General features: G+C 42.1%; 1 protein-coding gene across 1 annotated transcript in view; it reads right to left on the bottom strand.

Annotated features, from left to right (window-relative positions):
• LOC134659168 (talin-1) overlaps positions 1-25,432 on the bottom strand; it is a 157,490-nt gene that overhangs the window by 67,464 nt on the left and 64,594 nt on the right. The window contains exons 15-28 of the mRNA XM_063514800.1: positions 25,187-25,275; positions 24,146-24,265; positions 22,721-22,859; positions 21,282-21,362; positions 19,708-19,832; positions 17,993-18,094; positions 10,597-10,767; positions 9,466-9,667; positions 7,940-8,091; positions 6,210-6,329; positions 5,636-5,746; positions 4,433-4,522; positions 3,304-3,441; positions 1,853-1,971 (exon numbers count right to left, since the gene is read on the bottom strand). Of these exons, the coding sequence (XP_063370870.1) occupies positions 1,853-1,971; positions 3,304-3,441; positions 4,433-4,522; positions 5,636-5,746; positions 6,210-6,329; positions 7,940-8,091; positions 9,466-9,667; positions 10,597-10,767; positions 17,993-18,094; positions 19,708-19,832; positions 21,282-21,362; positions 22,721-22,859; positions 24,146-24,265; positions 25,187-25,275 (1,759 nt within the window). The remainder of the gene's footprint in view (positions 1-1,852; positions 1,972-3,303; positions 3,442-4,432; positions 4,523-5,635; positions 5,747-6,209; positions 6,330-7,939; positions 8,092-9,465; positions 9,668-10,596; positions 10,768-17,992; positions 18,095-19,707; positions 19,833-21,281; positions 21,363-22,720; positions 22,860-24,145; positions 24,266-25,186; positions 25,276-25,432) is intronic.

Genomic DNA, 25,432 nt, shown 5'->3' with positions numbered 1-25,432 from the left:
ACTCCGGAAATTATCAACAAAGTAAAAAAAATTGTATTGGATGATCGCCGTGTGAAGTTGGTGGAAATAGCAGAGATGGTAAACATTTCAAAAGAACGTGTTTTTAACATTTTGCACCAACACTTGGAAATGAACAAGCTCTGTACTCGTTGGGTGCCGCGTCTCTTAACAGACGAGCAAAAACTAACCCGCAAGGATGTTTCGACGGAGTGTTTGAAGAAGTACAGGCATAATCCTAACGAGTTTTTACGTCGCTACATAACGGTTGACGAGACGTGGATCCACCACTACACGCCTGAGACAAAAGAACAGTCTAGGCAGTGGACAAATCGGGGTGAACCTGCCCCTAAGAAAGCAAAAGTGGTTTTGTCAGCCGGTAAAGTAATGGCAACCGTATTTTGGGATTCCAAAGGACTGGTTTTCGTGGATTACCTTCAAAAGGGAAGAACCATTAACGCCCAATATTATGCTGATCTGCTACAAAACCTCGATAACGCAATCAAAGAGAAAAGGCCTCATTTAAATAAGAAAAAAATTTTACTCCATCAGGATAACGCCCCTGTTCACACGGCTAAAATTGCAATGGCTAAAATCGAAGATTTGCACTACGAATTGTTACCTCATCCCCCGTATTCACCAGATTTGGCCCCTTGCGACTTCCATTTGTTCCCAAATCTCAAAAAGTGGCTAGGCGGACAAAAAATTTTCGTCGAACTCTGAAGTCATAGAAGCTGTTAATAGGTATTTTGAGGGACTCGAAGAATCGTTTTTTAGAAATGGGATAATAGCCTTGGAGAAACGTTGGGCCAAGTGCGTGGACTCAGAAGGGACCTACGTTGAAAAATAAAATATAACATTTATATATATTGTCTTATTTCTGTGCCGTTTCGGAAACTTATCATCCCGCCCTCGTAGATTACTTTTATTCAACAGTTTTACTTCAATAAATGGTACTTTCCGAAAACAAATGAAATTACTATAGGTAAGTGTGCCTATGAAATTTGAAGAGTTCCCTTAGATTCAGTCAACATGGGACCACAGACAATCCAACCTCTAGACATAGTCGCGCTACCCCCTCTGCCACACATACGGTAGCGTTACTCCATCTTCGAGTCAATCCCGTGCCGTGATTGGTCCGTGCCTTTGAACGGACCAATCACGGCACGGGATTCGCTACCTCGTCCCCCCGTACCCCCGTATTTTTGGCAGCATCGGTTTCATGAAAGAATTGGCATAAGCTCAGTCTAGAGGTTGGATTGTCAGTGCATGGGACAAACTAAGAACCCATACTAATCAATTTTTTAACAAGCAGATACGTCTGCGAGCGATTTCCCAAATTTTATATTAAAGGAAAAAATTGAAAAATTTACGCTTCCGGCAGGACTTGAACCCGCATCGTCCACAACTCGTGTGTTGACTCTTAACCAAATGAGCTACGGAAGCCTACCACTTAATATCGCTCGAAGACGAATCTGCTTGCTAAAAAATTGATTTAGTATGGGTTAGCACATTGTTACTGGTGAATTCTCAATACAACTTGAGACTCCGGTGCCCTTAAAAGATGTAATCGTCTTTCGGTAGATGTCGCTATACGCCACCACAAAGGCGTGTAATAAAGATTTGCGCGGTCCTGGTAGGCTTCCGTAGCTCAATTGGTTAAGACCAACACACGGATTGTGAAGGATGCGTGTTCAAGTCCTGCCGGAAGTGTAACTTTTTCCATTTTTTCCTTTAATATAAAACTAAGAACATTTAAAATAAAATAATTGTCCAACTCGTTTCAGCTTTTCATGAAATCGGAGCAAACAGGTTGAATGAGTACCTCTTCTTGTTTGAAGTCGGTTAAAATTACCTGAGGTCAGCACAGCTAGCGGCGAGTTGTTGCGTAGTGTGTGTTAGATGCTTAGCGGTGGGCGCGTCCGCTACTGTTGGCAACGCGGCGCGAGCCGCTTGTAGAACATGCCCGCTCGGCTGCAAGCATAATATACATGTTAACTAAGGGCTTATCACATAATCTGATCTACCATGAGCAATCTACCATGTTTACGTATTAGAAATTCTCCTAAATTCATACGCTGTATCCCCAAAGTACAACGCCATAACTAAATAAAGAGTGAACGTAGCCGTAATATTACCAATAAGGTCTAATCCCGCGTCAAATACATCTATTCTGTTTCCCCAAAGCACAACACCATAACACAACAAAGAGTGCACGCTACCGCAATACATCTAAAAGCATTGTTCGCCTGTAAGGCATCAGCACTGGCAATAAGGTCCAATCCTGCGTCAAATACATCTATTCTGTTTCCCCAAAGCACAACACCATAACACAACAAAGAGTGCACGCTACCGCAATACATCTAAAAGCATTGCTCGCCTGTAAGGCATCAGCACTGGCAATAAGGTCCAATCCCGCGTCAAATACATCTATTCTGTTTCCCCAAAGCACAACTCCATAACACAACAAAGAGTGCACGCTACCGCAATACATCTAAAAGCATTGTTCGCCTGTAAGGCATCAGCACTGGCAATAAGGTCCAATCCCGCGTCAAATACATCTATTCTGTTTCCCCAAAGCACAACACCATAACACAACAAAGAGTGCACGCTACCGCAATACATCTAAAAGCATTGCTCGCCTGTAAGGCATCAGCACTGGCAATAAGCTCCAATCCCGCGTCAAATACATTTATTCTGTTTCCCCAAAGCACAACACCATAACACAACAAAGACTGAACGTTACCGTAATACGTCTAAAAGCATTCCTCACCTGTAAGAAGGCATCAGCACTGGCAAGAATGTCCCATCCCGCGTCAAATACATCTATTCTGTTTCCCCAAAGCACAACTCCATAGCAAAACAAAGAGTGCACGTTACCGTAATACATCTAAAAGCATTGTTCGCCTGTAAGGCATCAGCACTGGCAATAAGCTCCAATCCCGCGTCAAATACATTTATTCTGTTTCCCTAAAGCACAACACCATAACACAACAAAGACTGAACGTTACCGTAATACGTCTAAAAGCATTCCTCACCTGTAAGAAGGCATCAGCAATGGCAATAAGGTCCCATCCCGCGTCAAATACATCTATTCTGTTTCCCCAAAGCACAACTCCATAGCAAAACAAAGAGTGCACGTTACCGTAATACGTCTAAAAGCATTGCTCACCTGTAAGAAGGCATCAGCACTGGCAATAAGGTCCCATCCCGCGTCAAATACATCTATTCTGTTTCCCCAAAGCACAACTCCATAGCAAAACAAAGAGTGCACGTTACCGTAATACGTCTAAAAGCATTGCTCACCTGTAAGAAGGCATCGGCGCTGGCAATAAGGTCCAACCTCGCAGCGGCGTGGTCTGGACGGCGTTCTGCAACTTGCACCGCGTCGACGACGCGCGGGATGTGCTCGGACAGCACTTCGCACTCTTGCATGAGAGATTCCTATGATCACAAACAACAAATAAATTAAAATATTTATTATTATTATATTTATTTAAACTTTATTGCACAAAAGATAAATTTATCGTACAAAAGGCGGACTTAATACCAAAAGCATTCTCTACCAGTCAACCTTAAGGCAAAGCAGAGAGATTGAAGCAGAGAGAATATTATAACTCTCTTAGGCCTTTTATATCTTTAAGGGTTTGTTTTTCCTCTTGTTATCATTGATTTTTAACCCGATTTTTGTACAAGTCTTAAAAAACCGGCCAAGTGCGAGTCGGACTCGCGCACGGAGGGTTCCGCACCATCAACAAAAAATAGAGCAACACAAGCAAAAAAACGGTCACCCATCCAAGTACTGACCCCGCCCAACGTTGCTTAACTTCGGTCAAAAATCACGTTTGTTGTATGGGAGCCCCACTTAAATCTTTATTTTATTCTATTTTTAGTATTTGTTGTTATAGCGGCAACAGAAATACATCATCTGTGAAAATTTCAACTGTCTAGCTATCACGGTTCGTGAGATACAGCCTGGTGACAAACGGACGGACGGATGGACGGACGGAAGGACGGACGGACAGCGGAGTCTTAGTAATAGGGTCCCGTTTTTACCCTTAGGGTACGGAACCCTAAAAAGATATGCAAGTATATCAGATATTGATTTTAATTTTGACATGGTTGATATTATATTCTGCTTCAGTGAAAGACAACGCAACACTTGGGTTTATACTTTTAAAAGTCTTTTATTTGCAAGGGATATCCTACAGTCATGTATTATGCTTTCATAAAATAAAGAAATTCTCGTCTCATTACGTTTCTTGGGCAATAAAATCAGAGTATGTACTCGTACAGTCAGCAGCAGAAGTTGCTATGCGGGCGAGGTGTTCAAAAATTACCTTGACACGCTCTTATTCTCTTGACAATAAAGTTGCGTCAAGATCATTTTGAACACCTCGCCCGCTTAGCAACTTCTGCTGCTGACTGTACTTACCTGAGAGTATTTGTTGGTGTTGTGCTGCGCCGCGTTGTGAGCCGACGTAATGAGTTGCGTGGCGCTCGAAGCGGCGTGCCGGGCGGTTTCCTAAAACAAACACATTCTCTAAGTGTAAAGCTTTGGATTCCTCCGAAAACGGTGCCGTCATATTACGGCCGCTATATAGCGTTAACTGACGTCACTAGAACGTTGTCTATGTAAACAAGATGGCGCGGTTTCCTAGACGGCGTTACGTTACGTTGATTGTCAACGTAACGTAAGATGACGGCCGTCATGACCTTGTCGATAGTTTCGTGAACGTTTTATTAGATAGCGGTGACGCCATTTTGAATAAATGACACGAGATTGGAATAAATGATTCCGTACTACGATTATTTTCCTCTTCTGATGATATTTCATCCTCCAAGTAAATTATAGATGATCAAGCAAATCTTGTCAGTAGGAAAAGGCGCGAAATTCAAATTTTCTATGGGACGTTATCCCATCGCGCCTACATTTTTCAAATTTGCCGCTTTGACCTTGGTGGATGACGGTGTGTTATGACGCCGTGGTACTTTCCACATGTCGCCACCGTAAAGACGGCCGTCTTTTGCTGCCGCTATATGACGGCCGTCATATGACGGCACCGTTTTCGGAGGAATCCAAAGCTTAAGGCCTGAGACGCTCGCTCGGCGACGCGTGCAGCGTGGCTGTGGGCTCACGCGTGACGCGAGCAGCGTGCACTAAGGCCGCTCCTATACGTGCGCATTTGTTTAACATGCACGCCGCACGCCCCGCCCCGCTGCACGCTCAACAAGAGCGTCCACTCAGGGTGACTCAGGCCTTACTCTAAGAACAAATTAAATTACTTTCTATGAAAATATTTTAATTTGTGTTTTTCAAGTAGACACACTACTATTTAAACTATAAACCGATCGACCGATTTGGTCATTTTTTCCTTCGTATATGACATTTATTTATAACAAAGACTTTATTAATTTCTGTCTTTACCACAGTCGTCATCTGATATATCGGAGCGGCCGAGATGCTCAAAGATATCTGAACACGCACTGTAACTCCTTGACAATGGAGGCGTGTTCAGATATTTGTGAGAACCTTGGTTGCTCCGATATGGCGACTTTACAAGTATTAGTTTTGACGGCAAAATGTGGACTTTATGTCTTTGCGATATGATCTCTTATATAATAACACTGTTGTTACCTGTAGGCGAGCCATTTGCGAGCTGACAATGTCCTGGCCCTGCGCGTAGTCGACGGTGATATAACGCAGTTCCTCGGCCGCCTTGCGCAGGTTTTCTTGCTTCTCGCGATCCTACAAACAAACATATCTGCTCAAATCACATTTAAAACGACCACTTACACAACAATAATGTATATTAATATTATTAATGGAATCTACCAATACGAGTATATTTATTGATTGTGTTTATGTTGACCCAAAGTTTATTATTTTGTAGTAGCCTTGACATTAGTTCTATTTATTTCTTGTTATGTTTTATTTTTATGTACTTATGTATGTATGAATGCAGTTTTTCTTGTTACTAAAATCGATGACATGGTTCCTAAGAAGAGATCGTCGTATGTCTTATAGTTTCAGACATTCCCATACTGACCGATCTAAATGGGCCACCCTGTATAAATACCTGTGGTGAGGTGGCGCACTGGCGAGCGGCCTCCACCATCCTCGCCGTGGCGTCGGCCAGCAGCTTGGCGGCAGCGAGTAGCTTCCGCTGAGCGTCTGATGGCTGCTTTTCAGCTTCCGTGTATATAAATACCTGTGGTGAGGTGGCGCACTGGCGAGCGGCCTCCACCATCCTCGCGGTGGCGTCGGCCAGCAGCTTGGCGGCAGCGAGTAGCTTCCGCTGAGCGTCTGATGGCTGCTTTTCAGCTTCCGTCTATATAAAAATAAAGAATACGTTACAACTTCTTAAAGGTGTAAAGATAGCGGAAGGAAGTGGTACTTCACTCAATTCGCGTGTGGCTCACGGGTGCTCCAAGCGGTGCTTAGCCCTTTCAAATACAAATAACTTTATTTTGCATGAAATAAGATACAAAAGATGCCTTTCAATGCCACGCCTATCGTGCGCGGCGCGTCATCGTGAACCTTGTCGGAATGCACGGAAGTTGATATTGGGCTGTAGCCGAGCGAGTCACTTGACATCTTCGGCGGTCAAAAGGTTAACGTTAATTTAGCTTTTACGTATGCTCGAGGGTGAACTAAGGGCTCATTTAGACGGCGCGCGAACTCGTATACGATTTTAGTTACATTGCTGACCATTGAGGTTACATAAATTCAGCCGACCGATCAAATGACACAATGTAATGAAACTCGCATGCGAGTAAGTAACTAAGTAAGTAAGTAATCATTTATTGTCAGATTGTGCATGTCAGTTTACAGATATTACAATATTATTAGATTGGTGAGTGTCACAATCAACCGGTTTACGGTAGTCTCGCACCGTCTAAATGAGTCCTAACTCTGGATCCATACCTTGATGTTGGTGATGAGGTGGGCAGTGGCCTGCCCCAGCAGGCGAGCCTGGCGCACCATCTCCGCGGGGTCGTGGGCCTCGACCACGCGCTCGCTCGCCGTCATCACGGTCTCCACGCTCCGCTCCGTCACGCTGGATCCTTACCTTGATGTTGGTGATGAGGTGGGCAGTGGCCTGCCCAGCAGGCGAGCCTGGCGCACCATCTCCGCGGGGTCGTGGGCCTCGACCACGCGCTCGCTCGCCGTCATCACGGTCTCCACGCTCCGCTCCGTCACGCTGGACCCTTACCTTGATGTTGGTGATGAGGTGGGCAGTGGCCTGCCCCAGCAGGCGAGCCTGGCGCACCATCTCCGCGGGGTCGTGGGCCTCGACCACGCGCTCGCTCGCCGTCATCACGGTCTCCACGCTCCGCTCCGTCACGCTGGACCCTTACCTTGATGTTGGTGATGAGGTGGGCAGTGGCCTGCCCCAGCAGGCGAGCCTGGCGCACCATCTCCGCGGGGTCGTGGGCCTCGACCACGCGCTCGCTCGCCGTCATCACGGTCTCCACGCTCCGCTCCGTCACGCTGGACCCTTACCTTGATGTTGGTGATGAGGTGGGCAGTGGCCTGCCCCAGCAGGCGAGCCTGGCGCACCATCTCCGCGGGGTCGTGGGCCTCGACCACGCGCTCGCTCGCCGTCATCACGGTCTCCACGCTCCGCTCCGTCACGCTGGACCCTTACCTTGATGTTGGTGATGAGGTGGGCAGTGGCCTGCCCCAGCAGGCGAGCCTGGCGCACCATCTCCGCGGGGTCGTGGGCCTCGACCACGCGCTCGCTCGCCGTCATCACGGTCTCCACGCTCCGCTCCGTCACGCTGGACCCTTACCTTGATGTTGGTGATGAGGTGGGCAGTGGCCTGCCCCAGCAGGCGAGCCTGGCGCACCATCTCCGCGGGGTCGTGGGCCTCGACCACGCGCTCGCTCGCCGTCATCACGGTCTCCACGCTCCGCTCCGTCACGCTGGACCCTTACCTTGATGTTGGTGATGAGGTGGGCAGTGGCCTGCCCCAGCAGGCGAGCCTGGCGCACCATCTCCGCGGGGTCGTGGGCCTCGACCACGCGCTCGCTCGCCGTCATCACGGTCTCCACGCTCCGCTCCGTCACGCTGGGTTGGGCACGGCGATCTGGCAACAAACAATGATTTATAACCCAAGATAGGTTATAGGCGTTCCAAAATTGAAGCGCTTGTGACAAATTGGACAAGTTGCCTTTAGTCGCGGCTGGACAAGCGAGAAATGTGCACGTGCTAACGAGCTCCCGCACACCGAAAGAGAAAGAGACGACCTTATGCTTAACAACGAGTGTGACAAAGATGGATTGAATGATAAAACTAATCAAAAATAACAGATTTCTTCGTAGGCACAGTAATAAATATGGAAGTATTTTTTGTGCTCCTCAAGTATGAGTATAACCTATCTATGTTATATAACATCATTGACAACAAAAAGGTATGTTAGTGTAAGGCCTGAGTGGACGCTCTTGTTGTGCGTGCAGCGGGGCGGGGCGTGCGGCGTGCATGTTAAACAAATGCGCACGTATAGGAGCGGCCTTAGTGCACGCTGCTCGCGTCACGCGTGAGCCCACAGCCACGCTGCACGCCGCGCCGAACGCTCCGCTTCGAGCTCAAACTAGCGACCGGCCCCGGCTACGCACGGGTTAACCAATTATACATAAACCTTCCTCTTGAATCACTCTATCTAAACAATCTAAACCTTTTAACCGCCATAGAATACGTCATTGAGCGTGCTCGTGTCGCCGGGGGGTACGAAGTTACATGAAATTTTGTATTATTTATCAGACAGCGGCGAAATGAGCCCGATTTTGTATGTCTTATATATCAGTCTACGGCGGTTAAAAGGTTAAAAAAAATCCGTTGCGTAGTTTTAAAGATCTAAGCATACATTCTCATCATCTTCTTTAAAAATTTCTCCTTGTAAGTTATTTCCTGCACCGACATTTATGTCTCAATTTAACCCAATAGTTGACTGGTAGAGAATGCCTTTTGGCATTAAGTCCGCCATTTGTAATTCGGTACAGATGCTACTTAGGCGTGATATCACTTTACTGGTGTATCGCGCATCTTATGCAGTATTTCCTATACAGGTATCTATTGGTGTATAAAAAAAAACTTGCGTATTGACAGCTGTTGCTAAGGCCGTAGTCAGCTCGGTAGCGGACAGAGGGGCGGTACGAGTAATTACAATATTTGCAATTAGACTTCACGACGACAGCGGTGCGAGTCTTCAAGCACGAGTAATTACCCGTCTCCTGTCGCGTAACACAAGATACAGTACGTAGCGGCCACCTTTTTTAAATATCTTTCATTAAATTTAAATAATCACGATTATTTAGCAGTGGCGCTAGTGTGCACGTTGATGGGCTCTGGTCGGCAACGGGCATGTAACACCTCCAGTTTGCTGCGTCCATAGGCTACGGTGACTGCTTACCATCAGACGGGCCGTTTGCCACCTATGTGGTATAGAAAAAAAAATACTTACCAGTATGACAGTGCTGCAAAAGTCGCTCCAACTCCTCGGAAACGCGTTTAGCGGCAGCGGTGAGTTGTTCCACGTTCTGCGGCGCGGCGGACTCGGCCGCGCGACAGCTGTCGACCAGTCGCTCGACCGCGCGGGCGACCAGTCGCGCCGCGGACGTGAGCTGCTCGCGGCACTGCGGGTTGTGCAGAGTCGGGGCTACCACCTGGATGAACACATTAAGAGCCAACAGGAGTGGTCATATCTCCATACAAACGTACTCGACTGTTTCCTCCGTGGGTTTTGAAGCTAGAGCAATGATTTTTTCAACACAGATTAATATTGTCAATATCTGTGTCGGACCGTTTTGATTTTTTTGATATTTTTGTTTTTTAAGGCGCTAGAGCCCTTCAAAAATGGCCAAAATGGCCTAATTGACTATGCCGCAATGAGAGGCGTGCTATTCAAAACTGATGTCAATTAGTCAAAAAAGCAAAACGGTCCGACACAGATAATGTCATTATCATTTAGATTTCCAAATTTGGTTACGATTGGTTAAGTTTTGGAGGAGGAAACAGTCGAGTACGAAACTTCGATTTTTGAGCTTTTACGCAGGATTTTTCGCCTTGTCCTTATCGCACTAGTTTTAGGAGCCGCTTCCGTTAGCGAGACGGGTATATTTACCTAAAATATTTAAATCTTAGCTCCTGTTGGCTCTTAATAAATGTATAGAATAGAGAAGGGTCTTAGGGATTTTATACTCTTCGGCAGTTCTACTTCACCAAATGTGTCTTTTCTATAGGAAAGAGTAATTATAAAAATACAAAGACCCGCCCTCAGGTCAAAAGTTGCCAAGACCAATGCAAATATTGATTGTCAAAATAAATATTCATGGAATGGAAATGGAATGATATGGGAGATCTTTTGTATAGGTCGCGAGGCGGCTAGAATTTAAGTTACAATACACATTTAAATAGTTTCTTTGGATTCGCCAAGACTCCATTATCAAATGATTTGAGAAATCGGGATTTACATTTATAAAATCAGATGAATTGAAAGCCTCGTCTTTGGAAATTTTGAAGACGATTGAAAAATAAGCTCATTGGGGAAATCGAAATGTGATTTAAGTGTTTGGGATATTAAAACAAGTTTTACCTTAGCACAGGCGACGAGTTGGCTGGTAGCGAGCGCGCAGTGCGTAGCGGCGGCAATGATGCTATTCTGCAGGGGTTGATCGTCGCGGCATTGCGCGGCGACGTTTTTAGCTTTCAGGACTAAAGCCGCTGTGGTGTTGGCCACAGCCTTAGCGAGCGACAGGAGGATGTCCTGCGGAAGACATGTCGGGTGAGTGGCCTTATTTCTAAATGGCAGCCCTCTCTTGAGCAAAGAAACGGAATCATTTCACATGTTCAGTTTATGCTTAATAACTTTTCATTTTCATTCACAAAATGTCCTAAAATAAAATAAATAAATAAAGTTTTATTTCAGGCAATACTTACAGTTGTACAACCATGTAAAAATACAATTTTAAAGTTACAAAGCCAAAAGGAATACTTAAATAGTGTCAATTGGAACCTAATAATACATATATGTAAGTATAAAAATAAGTATGTACCTATTAAAAACATCATATTTTCATTATAATATCAGGCGGTCTAGCACGAGTTGCGTTCTCGCGCGCGGCTCCAAACTTGAAGTCGCGCAAGATGTATCGAGTCGCGCGCGAGGACGCTACTCATGCTAGACCGCCTGGTTTGACAATAAAAAAAAACACCTGTTTTCTTTATAGAAAACAGGTGTTTTTTTTTAATCTTATGATTAGACAAAAGAAGTGATTCCTTTTCTTTGTTCGCGAGAACACTTACTGTACGTACCTAATTCTAAACACCAGAGTGTGTGCGGAAAGAGGAAGAGTCGTGAAATGTATTGAACCCCATACCATACATTCCACGACTCTTCTCTTTCCGCACAGACTCTTAACACCTAACACTGACAATCCAACCTCTAGACTGAGCTTAGGCCAATTCTTTCATGAAACCGATGCTGCCAAAAATACGGGGGTGCGGGGGGACGAGGTGAGCGAGTCCCGTGCTGTGATTGGTCCGTTCAAAGACACGGACCAATCACGGCACGGGATTGACTCGAAGATGGAGTAACGCTACCGTATGTGTGGCAGAGGGGGTAGCGCGACTATGCTATGTCTAGAGGTTGGATTGTCTGTGACACCTAATTAGAAGTGATTTTCTGACCGTTCTGGGCCAGCTTCAAATCTACGGACTATATCTTACACTTACATCATACTTCGGTTGTAGACCTTAGGGTGGTATTCCACCTGTCCAATTTCTTGGTGTAAGGCCTGAGTGGACGCTCTTGTTGGGCGTGCAGCGGGGCGGGGCGTGCGGCGTGCATGTTCAACAAATGCGCACGTATAGGAGCGGCCTTAGTGCACGCTGCTCGCGTCACGCGTGAGCCCACAGCCACGCTGCACGCGTCGCCGAGCGAGCGTCCACTCAGCCCTTACACTTAGTCCAATGTGCATTGCGCCTCTCTCACTAAGCAAAATGGGACTTAAGAGCCCGCGCAGACAGAGAGCGGTCTCTTTCAAGGAGAACTCCGCTTTGATAGCCGCGTTCTGACCGCCTGCTGTGTGCGTTATCGTAAAGACTCACATACATTCGAAAGAACGCAGAACTCGCAATTCCAGACCGCTGTCTGTCTGCGCGGGCTCTAAATAGATTTTTTCGGGAAACTGATCAGTATCATTTTACTTTTTATATACTTCTTCATTTATTTGCATCTTATTCTTCGCTTACAGAATGTGCTGCTGCGTGTAGTACCATCACGCCATTTAGGTTCCGCCATCTTGTGGGCTACATTGGAAGCTTAAACTTGACATTTACACTTCGTGCCAATAATCAGCTCGGGGGCACCTGTGCTGCCCCCGATAGCTCCCTATAGTAGTGTTTCTACTTGAAATTATCAAGGGTCGGAAAATCAGTCATTTTGAAAACATAACCATAATTTAAGCCCCATTTTTGAGCCGAAAATGTTCGTTCATAGTCTACGCACGTCACTGGGGCATATTTAATCGTTGACATTGGTATAAGGAAGTCTCTGTTGTAGATAACAGGGTTATATTTACAGAATGACGGACGTTTTTCCGAGCCTTGGGAAATTCATCGTCATCATCATCATATCAACCTTTTATCGCCCACTGCTGAGCATAGGCCTCTTCGAGTACGCCACTTATCCCGGTCCTGAACCTATCTCATGCAAAAGTGACCCGCAGTCTTCCTAATATCGTCCATCCAACGAGCCAACGGACGCCAGTAAGCGGCCACCACTCCATTAACACTCTGCCTGGCAAATTATATTCTATTCTATAGAGAAAACAATGACTCATCGTCATATTTTTATATAAAAAATTACGAAATTTGCTTCTAAGTCAGTAACCATAATTTTCTCGATAGATTCATGAATTATTGTTGCCACTACATTTACTTGTGCTTTGGACAGTTAGTGTAAAATAAAACCAAGATTCCAGATCAAGCAAATGTATTAACAAAAATAATCCAACATGGCGCATGCGTGCTAAAAATAATTAAAATAACCATCACCGTTATAAATTATAATGATCGCTTTAAAATGGGTAAAGATCGGTTTTCCTACGATAGCGGTGCCGTCATATAGCGGCCGTCTCCATACTAAATAATACGGCTAAATATGGATGTCGTAGTATTTGTATGGAGACGGCCGCTATATGACGGCACCGCTATCCTAGGAAACCAGAGCATTAGGACGAAAAAAATAATTGATAGACAACTAAAAATAGGTTAATACATTTTTTAACAAGCAGAAACGTCTGCGAACTATGCTATTAAGCTTAGAATAAATTTTAAAAGTGGAAAAATTACTGCCCCGGGTAAGACTTGAACTCTTACTGGTTTGACTTGCTGGAGTATCTATCCAGAGGCCGCGAGTTCAAGTCTCGCCCGGGGCAGTAATTTACCCACTTTTATAATTTATTGTAAGCTTAAAAATAGGTTTTTGAATATCAATAACTAACTGTATCTGCTTGTGTCAGTAAATAACAATATATTTGTTATTTCTTTAATATTATTAATTTCGTTTCGACAGAAAAGTTACCTCTTTAAGTTCAAAAGACGCGTTATCGCACGAGCGATTTCATACAATTGTATGATATGTAATTTATGAAACCCATTGTAAGTGCGTTGCCGGCCTTTAAGATGGGAGTCGGCTCTCTTCTCGTACTCGTGGGATTAAATTGACCGGAAGAGGCTTATAAAAATCCTCCAGGTGGTTCTGATTTGAAAAATGTATCCCGTAAGATAACTTATAAAAGCTACTGATTATGATTATATATTGGTACAATAATCACAAAAAAACTTACCCATTTTAAAACGATCAAAATTGTTTAAAAAATAAACATTTCTCTCAGTAAAAACCGTGACCATAACCGTTAATGTCGTGAGTATAAAAAATATTAACATAACTGTCGAAAAACGTGACTATATAGGGTGAAAAAACTTAATGAGTAACAAAAATAAATAATAACAATGCAAAATCGGTTACAAAATAAACAATGTTTGAAAAAATAAATAAAATCATGTGGCACTGTACAATTTTTAATAAATAAACACCAAAACATGGTAATTTTAAATTGCCTTACAAAGTTTTCTTTTTGTAATGTGTGTATGGCCCGATTAACACATTAATTAGTGTTAAGTGTGAGCTCATACATCCGCTACTTGCCTTTAGTATGAACTTGCACTTAACACTATAGTTCGTTTTTTTAGCATTAGAAAGAAGGTAAGCAGTCTTGACGTGTCTTTTAATAGAAAAACGCTTTTTAAAAATCAGTAACTATGTATTACTTATGAAAGCAAAAGAATGTAAATAATCGTATATGATTCATAATTGTTACTTATATGCCGTGACTTATTTTTCAAAAGTGTTTTTCAATAAAAAGACACGTCATGATTGTTTACCTTTTTCTAATGCTAAAAAACGAACTAGAATAAATGTGTAAATCGGATCTATAAAATAAACCAAGTTAATTTAGAAGTTGGGCAAATAAGAATAGTTGAAATCATCAGTAAAGCTTTGGTTTCCTCCGATAGCGGTGCCGTCATATAGCGGCCGTCTTCATACAAATTCTACGACATCCATATTTAGCCGTATTATTTAGTATGGAGACGGCCGCTATATGACGGCACCGCTATCCTAGGAAAACCGATCTTAAGGCAATTTTATATTGACCATAGTGTGTCAAATTTTTGACCAAAATTACATCAATGAATTACTATACCAATACCAACCAATAAATGCTTTTTCGTTAAGTACATAATTAGTTACCATAATATGACTAGGTTTTAGTACCTTTTTAACTTAATATTAATTAAAATTTAGAATTTTAGTAACTCATAGATGTATTTCGTATAAACACCAAAAACGATAATACTGATAATTTTGTTAAATACCAAATAATACTTGTAAATGCCAATAACCATCTTAATAAATTAATATAATTTAAAACAAAAGTCAAAAATAGTAACGTAAGACTAGATATTAGTCAAGCACTTTATAACGTTAACAAAAATATAAAATAACAATGAAAAATCAGGTAAAAAATGGCTCGTCTAAAAGACGTAAGTCTTTAAAACATAAAATTAACAAAAATAAACATGGTTGATTTTAAAACTATGTATTTACCGTCACACGACCGTGATACTGAATATTTACCAGCAGATATTTTCAGAGCATCCTATTTAAAAAATATGTGACGTTCCATGATTAAAGGGTCCGCATTTGTATCAAATTCTTATAACTTCTTATAACTTTTGGCAATTTCGTAATCGGGTCAAAAATGAATTTGAAAATTGAATAAAGAAGGCGGTCGTGTGAAGATTTGTATTTTTTTAACAAACAGCCTATACTACTTTGTCATTTTAAAAATAAAACCTAAAAACTACGTCATTTTGGCAGTCTTCTTCCTTAAACTTTTGTCTTTTAATGTAATATAGTTCTTGAAAAGCTCGAAAGACGAAGCTTGTGAAAAGTAAAAGGAAAATGACATAAAGGGGCCCACTGATTACCAGTCCGCCGGACGGTATCGGCCTGTCAGTTGTTCGGAACTGTCAACCTTTTGTTCTAACTGACAGGTATCGTCCGGCGGACTGGTAATCAGTGGGCCCCTTGAAGGTAGATCAGGCAAAGAAAAACCCGCTTGTCCGTGTCGGTGGAAGCTATGTATTTGTAGTTTTTAATTGTGAGTGCTTTTATTTCTTTTCGTGCCTATCCTCGTGCCGCCCAATGTACATTAGAATGTACACTCAGTTTCGATGGAATGTCAACCTTAATTAAAAACAAAGTAGGTAGAATTTCATTTGTCTCGTAAAATTTTCGAACAAATGAAATTCAACCTAATTAAAAACACAACAAGATTCTAACTTCCTTGCCTATCATTTTGTATGGTGAGCGGCAAGAGGCTATTGTAGCTCTCATCCAGGTATAATTCTCATTTTCATACCCGATTTTCACCCAATGTTACTATTAAAACTGAATGAATTGAACATCGATAGACAAAAAAACAAAACGCTTTTACAAACAAAGGGTTTTTATTTGCTGATCTCAAAATAATATGGAATAAAAGCATAAATACAGCTAAAAACAATGTGATTCAAAATTGTCATGAATTGTCAAGAGATTCGGCGACTATGATTATTTCCTACTGTGAAATAATGACGCCGTCATAACATGAGATATTTAAGTACTTCAATATTAGATCAAATAGAAAGTTAAAAAGTACCTTGTCTTGTCAGATCTATTTTAACTGTTCAAAAATGCTCACGGCTACAGTTTTTTGTAGTTGTGACATTCTGACATTTATGCATACTCTTTCTGTCAGCTAATAAATAATAATACTTCCATAGAATTTTAGTCCGATATTACATTTACCAAATTTTAATTTTGTCTAAACATTTGTTTTTTTTTTATTGGCGGGTTTTGAGGAAAAAACATAAATTAAATCTAACCTTCTACAGTAAAGAATTAAAAAAAATATGGTGTAGAATAAACATCATGACTTAAAAAAAATAGATACAATTTTTAACGTAATTACCAAATATTTGGATAAGTTAAAATTTTTGGATAGTGAAATATCGGATAAGCATTCTTAGGAAGATCAATGGGTTACCCTCTATTCTAGTCCATCTAGAAACCGACCTTTTATATATGATTGCATAGAAATTCTTGGGTTTTTATTATAAAAACATGGACCATTCACCCCAAACAGCACTCCCCAGATCTTTCCTCTAAATCTTTTCCTCATTCATTTCTCATATTTCGCTCACTCCATCTACCAAACTTACTTACTGGTCATCTCGAAGCATTTCCCCTCCCCCTCCTCTTTCTCGCACACGTCTTTAGAAACGAAACACTGCACCAGCAAAGCCAAAAACGCGGCTACTAACGCCAAAAACAACAATATGTTCAGCCAGTTCTCCTTCCAAATAGTTTTTAGCTCAATTTCCAAACAAACACATTTCGGACAGCATTTCTGCTGAGTCCTGGGGCATTTTCTTTTACAATACTGACAGAAACCTTTAAGGAAATTCGCGGTTGTGTTTCTAAATGATGGATTATAGAAAATACGTATTTCAGTTTTGCCTTTCTTATCGCTGTCTAATTCTACGGTTGTTTTACGATCTCGCATCTCTGTCGTGTAGTATTTCTCGCTCTTTTTAACGAATGTTTCGAAATCATCTCTTTTGATGTTGATTTCGTTTTTAGTGAAGCTTGCTTCAGCTTTTTCCATGAACGTTTCTGTTGTTGTTAATACTCTATTGTATTTGTCTAAGTTGTTTAGAAGTTTCATGTTAAGAGCGCCTGACACTTTAACATCGGGGCCAGCTTTAGTGACGTCATTGCGAATGCTATGACACTCAATTTTAGCTCCATTCTGCTTATTAATCTGCTCATTAATTTTATTTTTCTCAACATTATCCGACATAAAGAATCTTTCGCGTAAAATATCATTCTTAGACTTATTAGGTTTCTGATAATTGATATTAACGTAATCATGATTAGAGAAATCTTTCTTGAAATTGTATATTTTATCAGAGACAGTTTTAGGATACAACTTCGGACTATCACTACCTACATTCAGATTAGAATCAACTTTATCATCTAACACATTCAAATCAGCTTTCGCATCTTTACCTTCTAAATAACCTTCGCAATCATTCAAAATCGCTTCATAATCACTACCTTTATCATTGTTTTCCTCTATTATAGCCTCTTTCCCAGGCTTAAACATGGCATTACAGTAATCAAGACTCCTATAATAATCAGAATCGCTTTCCTCCTGTATAACATCGAGTTTCCAATGCCCGGTATCTATATCTTCATAGATACCGTCATCGTTGTATTCGGGGTCGAAGTCTGCGCCGTACTGGTTGTCCCCGAAGAAGGCCTTGTAGAAGTTGTCGTAGCAGTAGTGCAGCTTGCGGTAGAGTGTGGAAGGCTTTACCTGAGTCTCCTTGTCGAGCTCGGAGTCTTCGCCGATGGTGTGGAGCACGGATGTTGAAGCTTCTCCGACGCGGGAGGCTGCGTTCAGCAGGCTCTGGCGAGGCTGGAATTTAGAGACGATATATTGTATATTTGCAACAAAAACCGGCCAAGTGCGAGTCGGACGCGACACGCAGGGTTCCGCACCATCAACAAAAAATAGAGCAAAACAAGCAAAAAAACGGTCCATCCAAGTACTGACCCCGCCCGACGTTGCTTAACTTCGGTCAAAAATCATGTTTGTTGTATGGGAGCCCCACTTAAATCTTTATTTTATTCTGTTTTTAGTATTTGTTGTTATAGCGGCAACAGAAATACATCATCTGTGAAAATTTCAACTGTCTAGCTATCACGGTTCATGAGATACAGCCTGATGACAGACGGACGGACGGACGGACGGACAGACGGACGGACGGACAGCAGAGTCTTAGTAATAGGGTCCCGTTTTTACCCTTTGGGTACGGAACCCTAAAAACACCAAAACATGGTCATTTTAAATTGCCTTACAAAGCTATTAGAAGTATTAGAACAAATAAATTATTTTCAGAAAATATTTTAATTTGTTTATTTCAGTTTTCCTTCCAAAGGTTTCATTTTGTAATGTGTGTATGGCCCGATTAACACATTGATTAGTGTTAAGTGTGAGCTCATACATCCGCTACTTGCGTTTAGTATGAACTCGCACTTTACAATATAGTTCGATTTATAGCATTAGAAAGAAGGTAAGCAATCTTGACGTGTCTTTTAATTGAAAAAACACTTTGTAAATATCAGTAACTATTACTTATTAAATCAAAAGAATGTAAATAATCGTATATGGGGCATTATCTATGAAAAGGGACCTTATTGTCGATGGCGCTTACGCCGCACAGCGTCGCGCGGCATTGTATTTATATTGGAGCATCGTTAATAATGGCGTAAGCGCCATCGACAATAAAGTCCCTTTACATAGATAACGTCACATATTGTATACTTGTAACAAACGACAGGGTTGAGTGGAGAGGGGAGGCCTTTGCCCAGCAGTGGGACAATAAACCAGGCTAACAAAAAAAAAAATTATACTTGCGTACTGAAAATATGAGAATTTCTAATAATGGGAGAATTGAAATATACCGCCTTTTAGGATTCCGTACCCAAAGGGTAAAAACGGGACCCTATTACTAAATCTCCGCTGTCCGTCTGTCTGTCTGTCACCAGGCTGTATCTCATGAACCGTAATAGAATATTCACACATGATGTATTTCTGTTGCCGCTATAATAAAACAAAACAAAATAAAATAAATATTTAGTTGGGGCTCCCATACAACAAACGTTTTTTTACCGTTTTTTGCGTAATGGTACGGAACCCTTCGTGCGCGAGTCCGTCTCGCACTTAGCCGGTTTTTTTCAGCTATTGCCATCCGAAAATTGCTTTCAAGCAAGGGATTATACATGTATATGTATAGGTAAACGAAAACAAAACTAAGTTCTGTGTCTTATGACAACAAAACAAATATCACATCTATCTTGTTGGTATGACATACTTACAAACTCAACAGTCTTAAAAAGAAGACTGAGCGTAGCGAGGAGTCCAAAACTCTTTGTAGTCAGACTCGGCAGCTTTCAGCAGGTTGTTCAAAGCGAGCGAGGGGGAAATAAAGAAGTCTGAGCGTAGCGAAGTGTCCTTAGCGTCCTTACCTCCTTGGTCTCAGGCTCGGCAGCCTTCAGCAGGTCGCTGAAGGCAGAGCATAGCTTTCTGGTGGCGTCCAGCAGGCGGTCACCGTTGTCATCGTCCTCCATTAGAGCGGCGATCATTTGGACACCTGCCGAAACAGCTAATTTAGTTCTCTAATATTGGCCATATCAACATCAACATTTATTTATGAAATAGGCCACAAGGGCACTTTTACACGTCAACATGGAATTTACATACAGCAAAAAAAAAACAATTATAAAATACACCTAAGCCGCAAATATCAAATCAAACTAAAGTATTACATAGAGATGTATAAAGTCTCTAAATGTCGAATTACAAAAAAAAAAACTATATAATAATAGTATTGAAAAAAAAAACAAAGATACAAATACTATAATCTAAAATTATTTAGAGGTGTAAATGTCTCTAAAGGGGCCCACTGATTAACAGTCCGCCGGACGGTATCGGCCTGTCAGTTGTTCGGAACTGTCAACTTTTTGTTCTAACTGACAGGCCGATATCGTCCGGCGGTCTGTTAATCAGTGGGCCCCTTAAGTGTCATAACTAAAAGATTACAATAATATAGTTAATCAAATTATCCTTAGAGATGTATAGGGTCTCCAAGAGTCAAAATCCTGTATACCTAATAAAACATTAATTAAGAGAGAAAATGATAAACTATCGATAAACTGATTCGGTAATTCGAGACTGTTATACGCAATTTGGTAAAATTATTAGGAATATTGAAATCAACGTTTTTCTACGTCTTTTTAAAGGTTAATTAATGGTATTCAAATAGTTAAAAAATCTAACAAAACTTAAGCTTTAAAGCTAACTCACGTGATACCGGGCCGACCGGGCCGTGTCCGGACCGGAGCTTCCGGCGCTTACTTTTCTATGACAGATAACAAGTGATCACGTGATGCTTTCCATAGAAAACGAAGCGCCGCAAGCTCCGGCCCGGACACGGCCCGGTCTAACGTGAGTCCTCCTTTATAGGGATTGAATTTCCTGCTATATTTTGCAGTATAAATAAACTTTTGTTTTGGTACAAATGGAATACGATATCGCTAATTATCTCAATCCATACAATGCTTTAACAAAAGATATCTCTGTATCTCTGGTATCTTTGTTTGGCCCTATGGTTGACTGGTAGAGAATGCCATTTAATGGTGCCAGTCCGCCATTTGTACATTATTGTATATATTTTGTGTAACAAAGTTTAAATACTTTTATAACTAACACGGGACTTAATAAAGGGGGTTATAAAAGTATGAGTGAGAATCGTGTTAGCATAGACTAGGAATCCTCTAGACGGAGTTTAGAGCAATTATCTCATGAAACCGATGCTGCCAAAAATACTGGGGTGCGGGGGACGAGGTGAGCGAGTCCCGTGCCGTGATTGGTCTGTTCAAACACGGACGTCACACAAAGACACTTTGACTCGAAAATGGAGTAAAACTACCGTATATTTGTGGCAGAGGGGGTAGCGCTACTATGCTCAGTCTAGAGCATGTCTTGTCTGTGCGTGTTAGTTTAAATCAATATAAAGTTTAAATAAATAAAAGATACTGACCCTTGGTCACCTCGGGCAGGTTGCTGGTGATGGTGGTTATGGCAGCGCCCACTGCCGTGTGGTCCACTTCCTCCGTAGACCCTGTAATAAGAACACGCATTTAAAAACGTCACGCTACAAGTAGGTATTCGTGCAAAACTAAACTAGGTAGAGTTTTAGTTAGTTATTAGTTAATATATCAGTTTCATTTCTCCACTACCTAAAGGTTGTCTGGAAGAGATCGCTCTTTAGCAATAAGGCCGCCTGTTGTTTACCTCTGTCTTCATGTACCTATTATTTGTGTTTCCATGTGCATTTATTCTAAGGTTGTGCAATAAAGAGGATTTGTATTGTATTGTTTTATAATAAAGGTTGATTCGAGAGAAGAGAGGGACCAACCCTTACAAAAAATTACATTTATGTTCTGTATAAATTATAGGTAGTATAACGGGACAAGAATATATGAAAGTACATTAATTACTGCAAGAGAGTGTGACTAGTGTGACTACTTGTGCGTTCACTGGCTTCCATTTCACTGAGGCTGCATCTTGACCGAGAGATGGCAGGGTCGCCATGACAACATAACTTACCTGACGTGAGTGTGACGACTTGTGCGGTGGCGGCGTTCATGGCTGCGATCTGTGACGTCACGACTTGCTTCCATTTGACCGAGGCTGCATCTTGGCCGAGAGATGGCAGGGTCGCCATGACAACATAACTTACCTGACGTGAGTGTGACGACTTGTGCGGTGGCGGCGTTCATGGCTGCGATCTGTGACGTCACGACTTGCTTCCATTTGACCGAGGCTGCATCTTGGCCGAGAGATGGCAGGGTCGCCATGACAACATAACTTACCTGACGTGAGTGTGACGACTTGTGCGGTGGCGGCGTTCATGGCTGCGATCTGTGACGTCACGACTTGCTTCCATTTGACCGAGGCTGCATCTTGGCCGAGAGATGGCAGGGTCGCCATGACAACATAACTTACCTGACGTGAGTGTGACGACTTGTGCGGTGGCGGCGTTCATGGCTGCGATCTGTGACGTCACGACTTGCTTGCTCGTGTCCATGGTCACTTGCTTCCATTTCACTGAGGCGGCATCTTGGCCGAGAGATGGCAGGGTCGCCATGACAACATAACTTACCTGACGTGAGCGTGACGACTTGTGCGGTCGCGGCGTTCATGGCTGCGATCTGTGACGTTACGACTTGCTTGCTCGTGTCCATGGTCACTTGCTTCCATTTCACCGAGGCTGCATCTTGGCCGAGAGATGGCAGGGTCGCCATGACAACATAACTTACCTGACGTGAGTGTGACGACTTGTGCGGTGGCGGCGTTCATGGCTGCGATCTGTGACGTCACAACTTGCTTGCTCGTGTCCATGGTCACTTGCTTCCATTTCACCGAGGCTGCATCTTGGCCGAGAGATGGCAGGGTCGCCATGACAACATAACTTACCTGACGTGAGCGTGACGACTTGTGCGGTGGCGGCGTTCATGGCTGCGATCTGTGACGTCACAACTTGCTTGCTCGTGTCCATGGTCACTTGCTTCCATTTGACCGAGGCTGCATCTTGGCCGAGAGATGGCAGGGTGGCCTAGACAATAAAATTACAAAATACATTTCATACACTAATCGCAACTTTCTTAAACTTTAGGGTTTCGTAGCCAAAATGTTGAAAACATAATCCTTATAATTTCGTCATGTCCGTATATCCCAGCCATTATATGAACCAAGGCTCGGAAAAACGCCCGTCATTTTGAAAAAATTACGCTGTTCCGTACAACACAGACTTCTTTATAGCAATGTCAACGATTTAAATACGCCCCAATGGCATCCGTAGACCGTAAACGAACATTTTCGACTCGTAAATGGATCCTAAATTATGATTTGTTTTCAAAATGACGGGCGTTTTTCAGAGCCTTGATATGAACACCAGCGCCATCAGCCCGAAACCTATTCTCCACGGGCACATTACACCTGCCAGGCCTGTGGTCGTGTTTCCCGCTCCCGTATTGGCTTACATAGCCACGAAAAACGTTGTCGCCCTACCTGACACTGTTTCAATAGTCTGTAATATACTTTAAGGCCAATGATTATGATGATATGAACAAATCCGATTTTACTGTCGGGTTGAAGTATTAAATTTTCTTCTAAAATTGAAACGGAAACGTGACTGCTAAACCGTGATCCATCTATCGTAAGGACAGATGTAATAACCCCCATATGTAATCTTTCAAGCAGGATATGTCAGTAGCAATGTAAAGCAAACTAAAGTATGGTATCCCTAGGAAACGAACAAAAAGCAGCAATGTACATCGAACAACGATGCCATGTAAACAAAACAGTTCCACAGATAAGATATAAATGACACGCGATTGTCGAACAATTCAAACCCATACATATGGGGTATCTATGGATAGGTCTTCAAAAATGATATTGAGGTTTCTAATATCATTTTTTTTTCTAAACTGAATAGTTTGCGCGAGAGACACTTCCAAAGTGGTAAAATTTGTCCCCCCCCCCCCTGTAACTTCTAAAATAAGAGAATGGTAAAACTAAAAAAAATACATGATGTACATTACCATGCAAACTTCCACCGAAAATTCGTTTGTACGAGATCTAGTAAGTAGTTTTTTTTAATACGTCATAAATCGTAAACCGGTTGAAATTTTCACAGATTCTGTTGCCTGTGTAATGGTACGGAACCCTTGTTGCGCGAGTCCGACTCGCACTTGGCCGGTTTTTCTAATGACAAGATTTGCTTGACCACACAGATGATTCTGTTGCCTGCGTAATGGTACGGAACCATTCGTGCGCGAGTCCGACTCGCACTTGGCCGGTTTTTCTAATGACAAGATTTGCTTGACCAAGTATACATACCCTGGTGAGGGACTCCTCAGTGTGTCTGATGAGCTCCCGTCCGGTGGTGATGGTGGACAGCAGCGCCCTCTGCGGCTCGCTCATGATTGAAGTCACCCGGGTCTGCTGTACTTGCGATGCCTGCCAATTCGTCATTATTTATTTAAAACACTATTAGGGATTAGAAAGTATGAATATTTTAAGTTAAAACGGTTAAAAAGTGCTAACAAGTTACATTGACAGAATGATTACAGAATGACTGGTGTGATGTAAAAGTTAATAGTAAGGTTAGTATGTACCTACACAGCCTATCTCGTAGACTTTAAAGTCCAAGGATAAAGCGTGAAACAAAGAAAGGGTAGGGATTAGTTGATGTATAGCATATTGACGAATTATATTAGACTGAAATATGTGACGTTGTCTATGAAAAGGGACCTTATTGTCGATGGCGGATTACGCTATTATTCACGGTGCTCCGATATAAATACAATGCCGCGCGACGCTGTGCGGCGTAAGCACCATCGACAATAAGGTCCCTTTTCACAGATAATGCCCCATATTTGGAATCATAGTTTTAGGAGAAAGCTTAGGAAGAAGGTTCAAATTAACGATAATAATTAGTACTTATAAATAAGGCAAAAATGTTCTGGAGCAAATTATATAACTTTTAAAACCATATTGGATCAACAATTGGTAACCTTAGTCGCATTTCTAGTTTAGACCAGTTGATCGTCTCGAATGGTTATATTATAAGTCTAAAAAGCTTCTGGCGAAAAGAAATAGCAAATGAGTAGTATGAAATAAAACTATTAAAACGGATTATATCGCGTATATTGAAATTATACTACATCCCGACGTTTCGAACGCTTTATAGCGTTCGTGGTCAACAGGTGACTGGTTCGAAGCGTCGGGATGTAGTATAAATTCAATATACGCGATATAATCCATTTTAATAGTATTATTTCATGAGTAACTATCGCGGTAACCAAAAATAATATCAAATGAGTAGTATATTTTGCTGCAGAACTAAAAATAAAATAATAAAAATAAATTAAAACCCACAGCGGGCGGCGTGTGCCCCGTGATGACCTGCCCCGACACTGTAGTCTGTTGAGCGCCCGTCATGTGCCCCACTGCGAATGACTTCGCGCCTACGGACGCAAAATAAATTCAACATAAAAATAAAGGAAATAAATAGGCTAAGTGTGCAATCTAACCTTAACCTGTATGCTATAGCACACAAATTAAAATTGAAATTAAACACATACAAATAGTGATACTTAGGGCCACTCCACACTAGCGTCTCCC

This window comes from Cydia amplana, chromosome 24 (genome assembly GCF_948474715.1).
Source record: "Cydia amplana chromosome 24, ilCydAmpl1.1, whole genome shotgun sequence".
NCBI lineage: Eukaryota > Metazoa > Arthropoda > Insecta > Lepidoptera > Tortricidae > Cydia > Cydia amplana.
The sequence above is the reverse complement of the archived record's forward strand: the minus strand, read 5'-3'. Positions and strand labels throughout refer to the sequence as shown.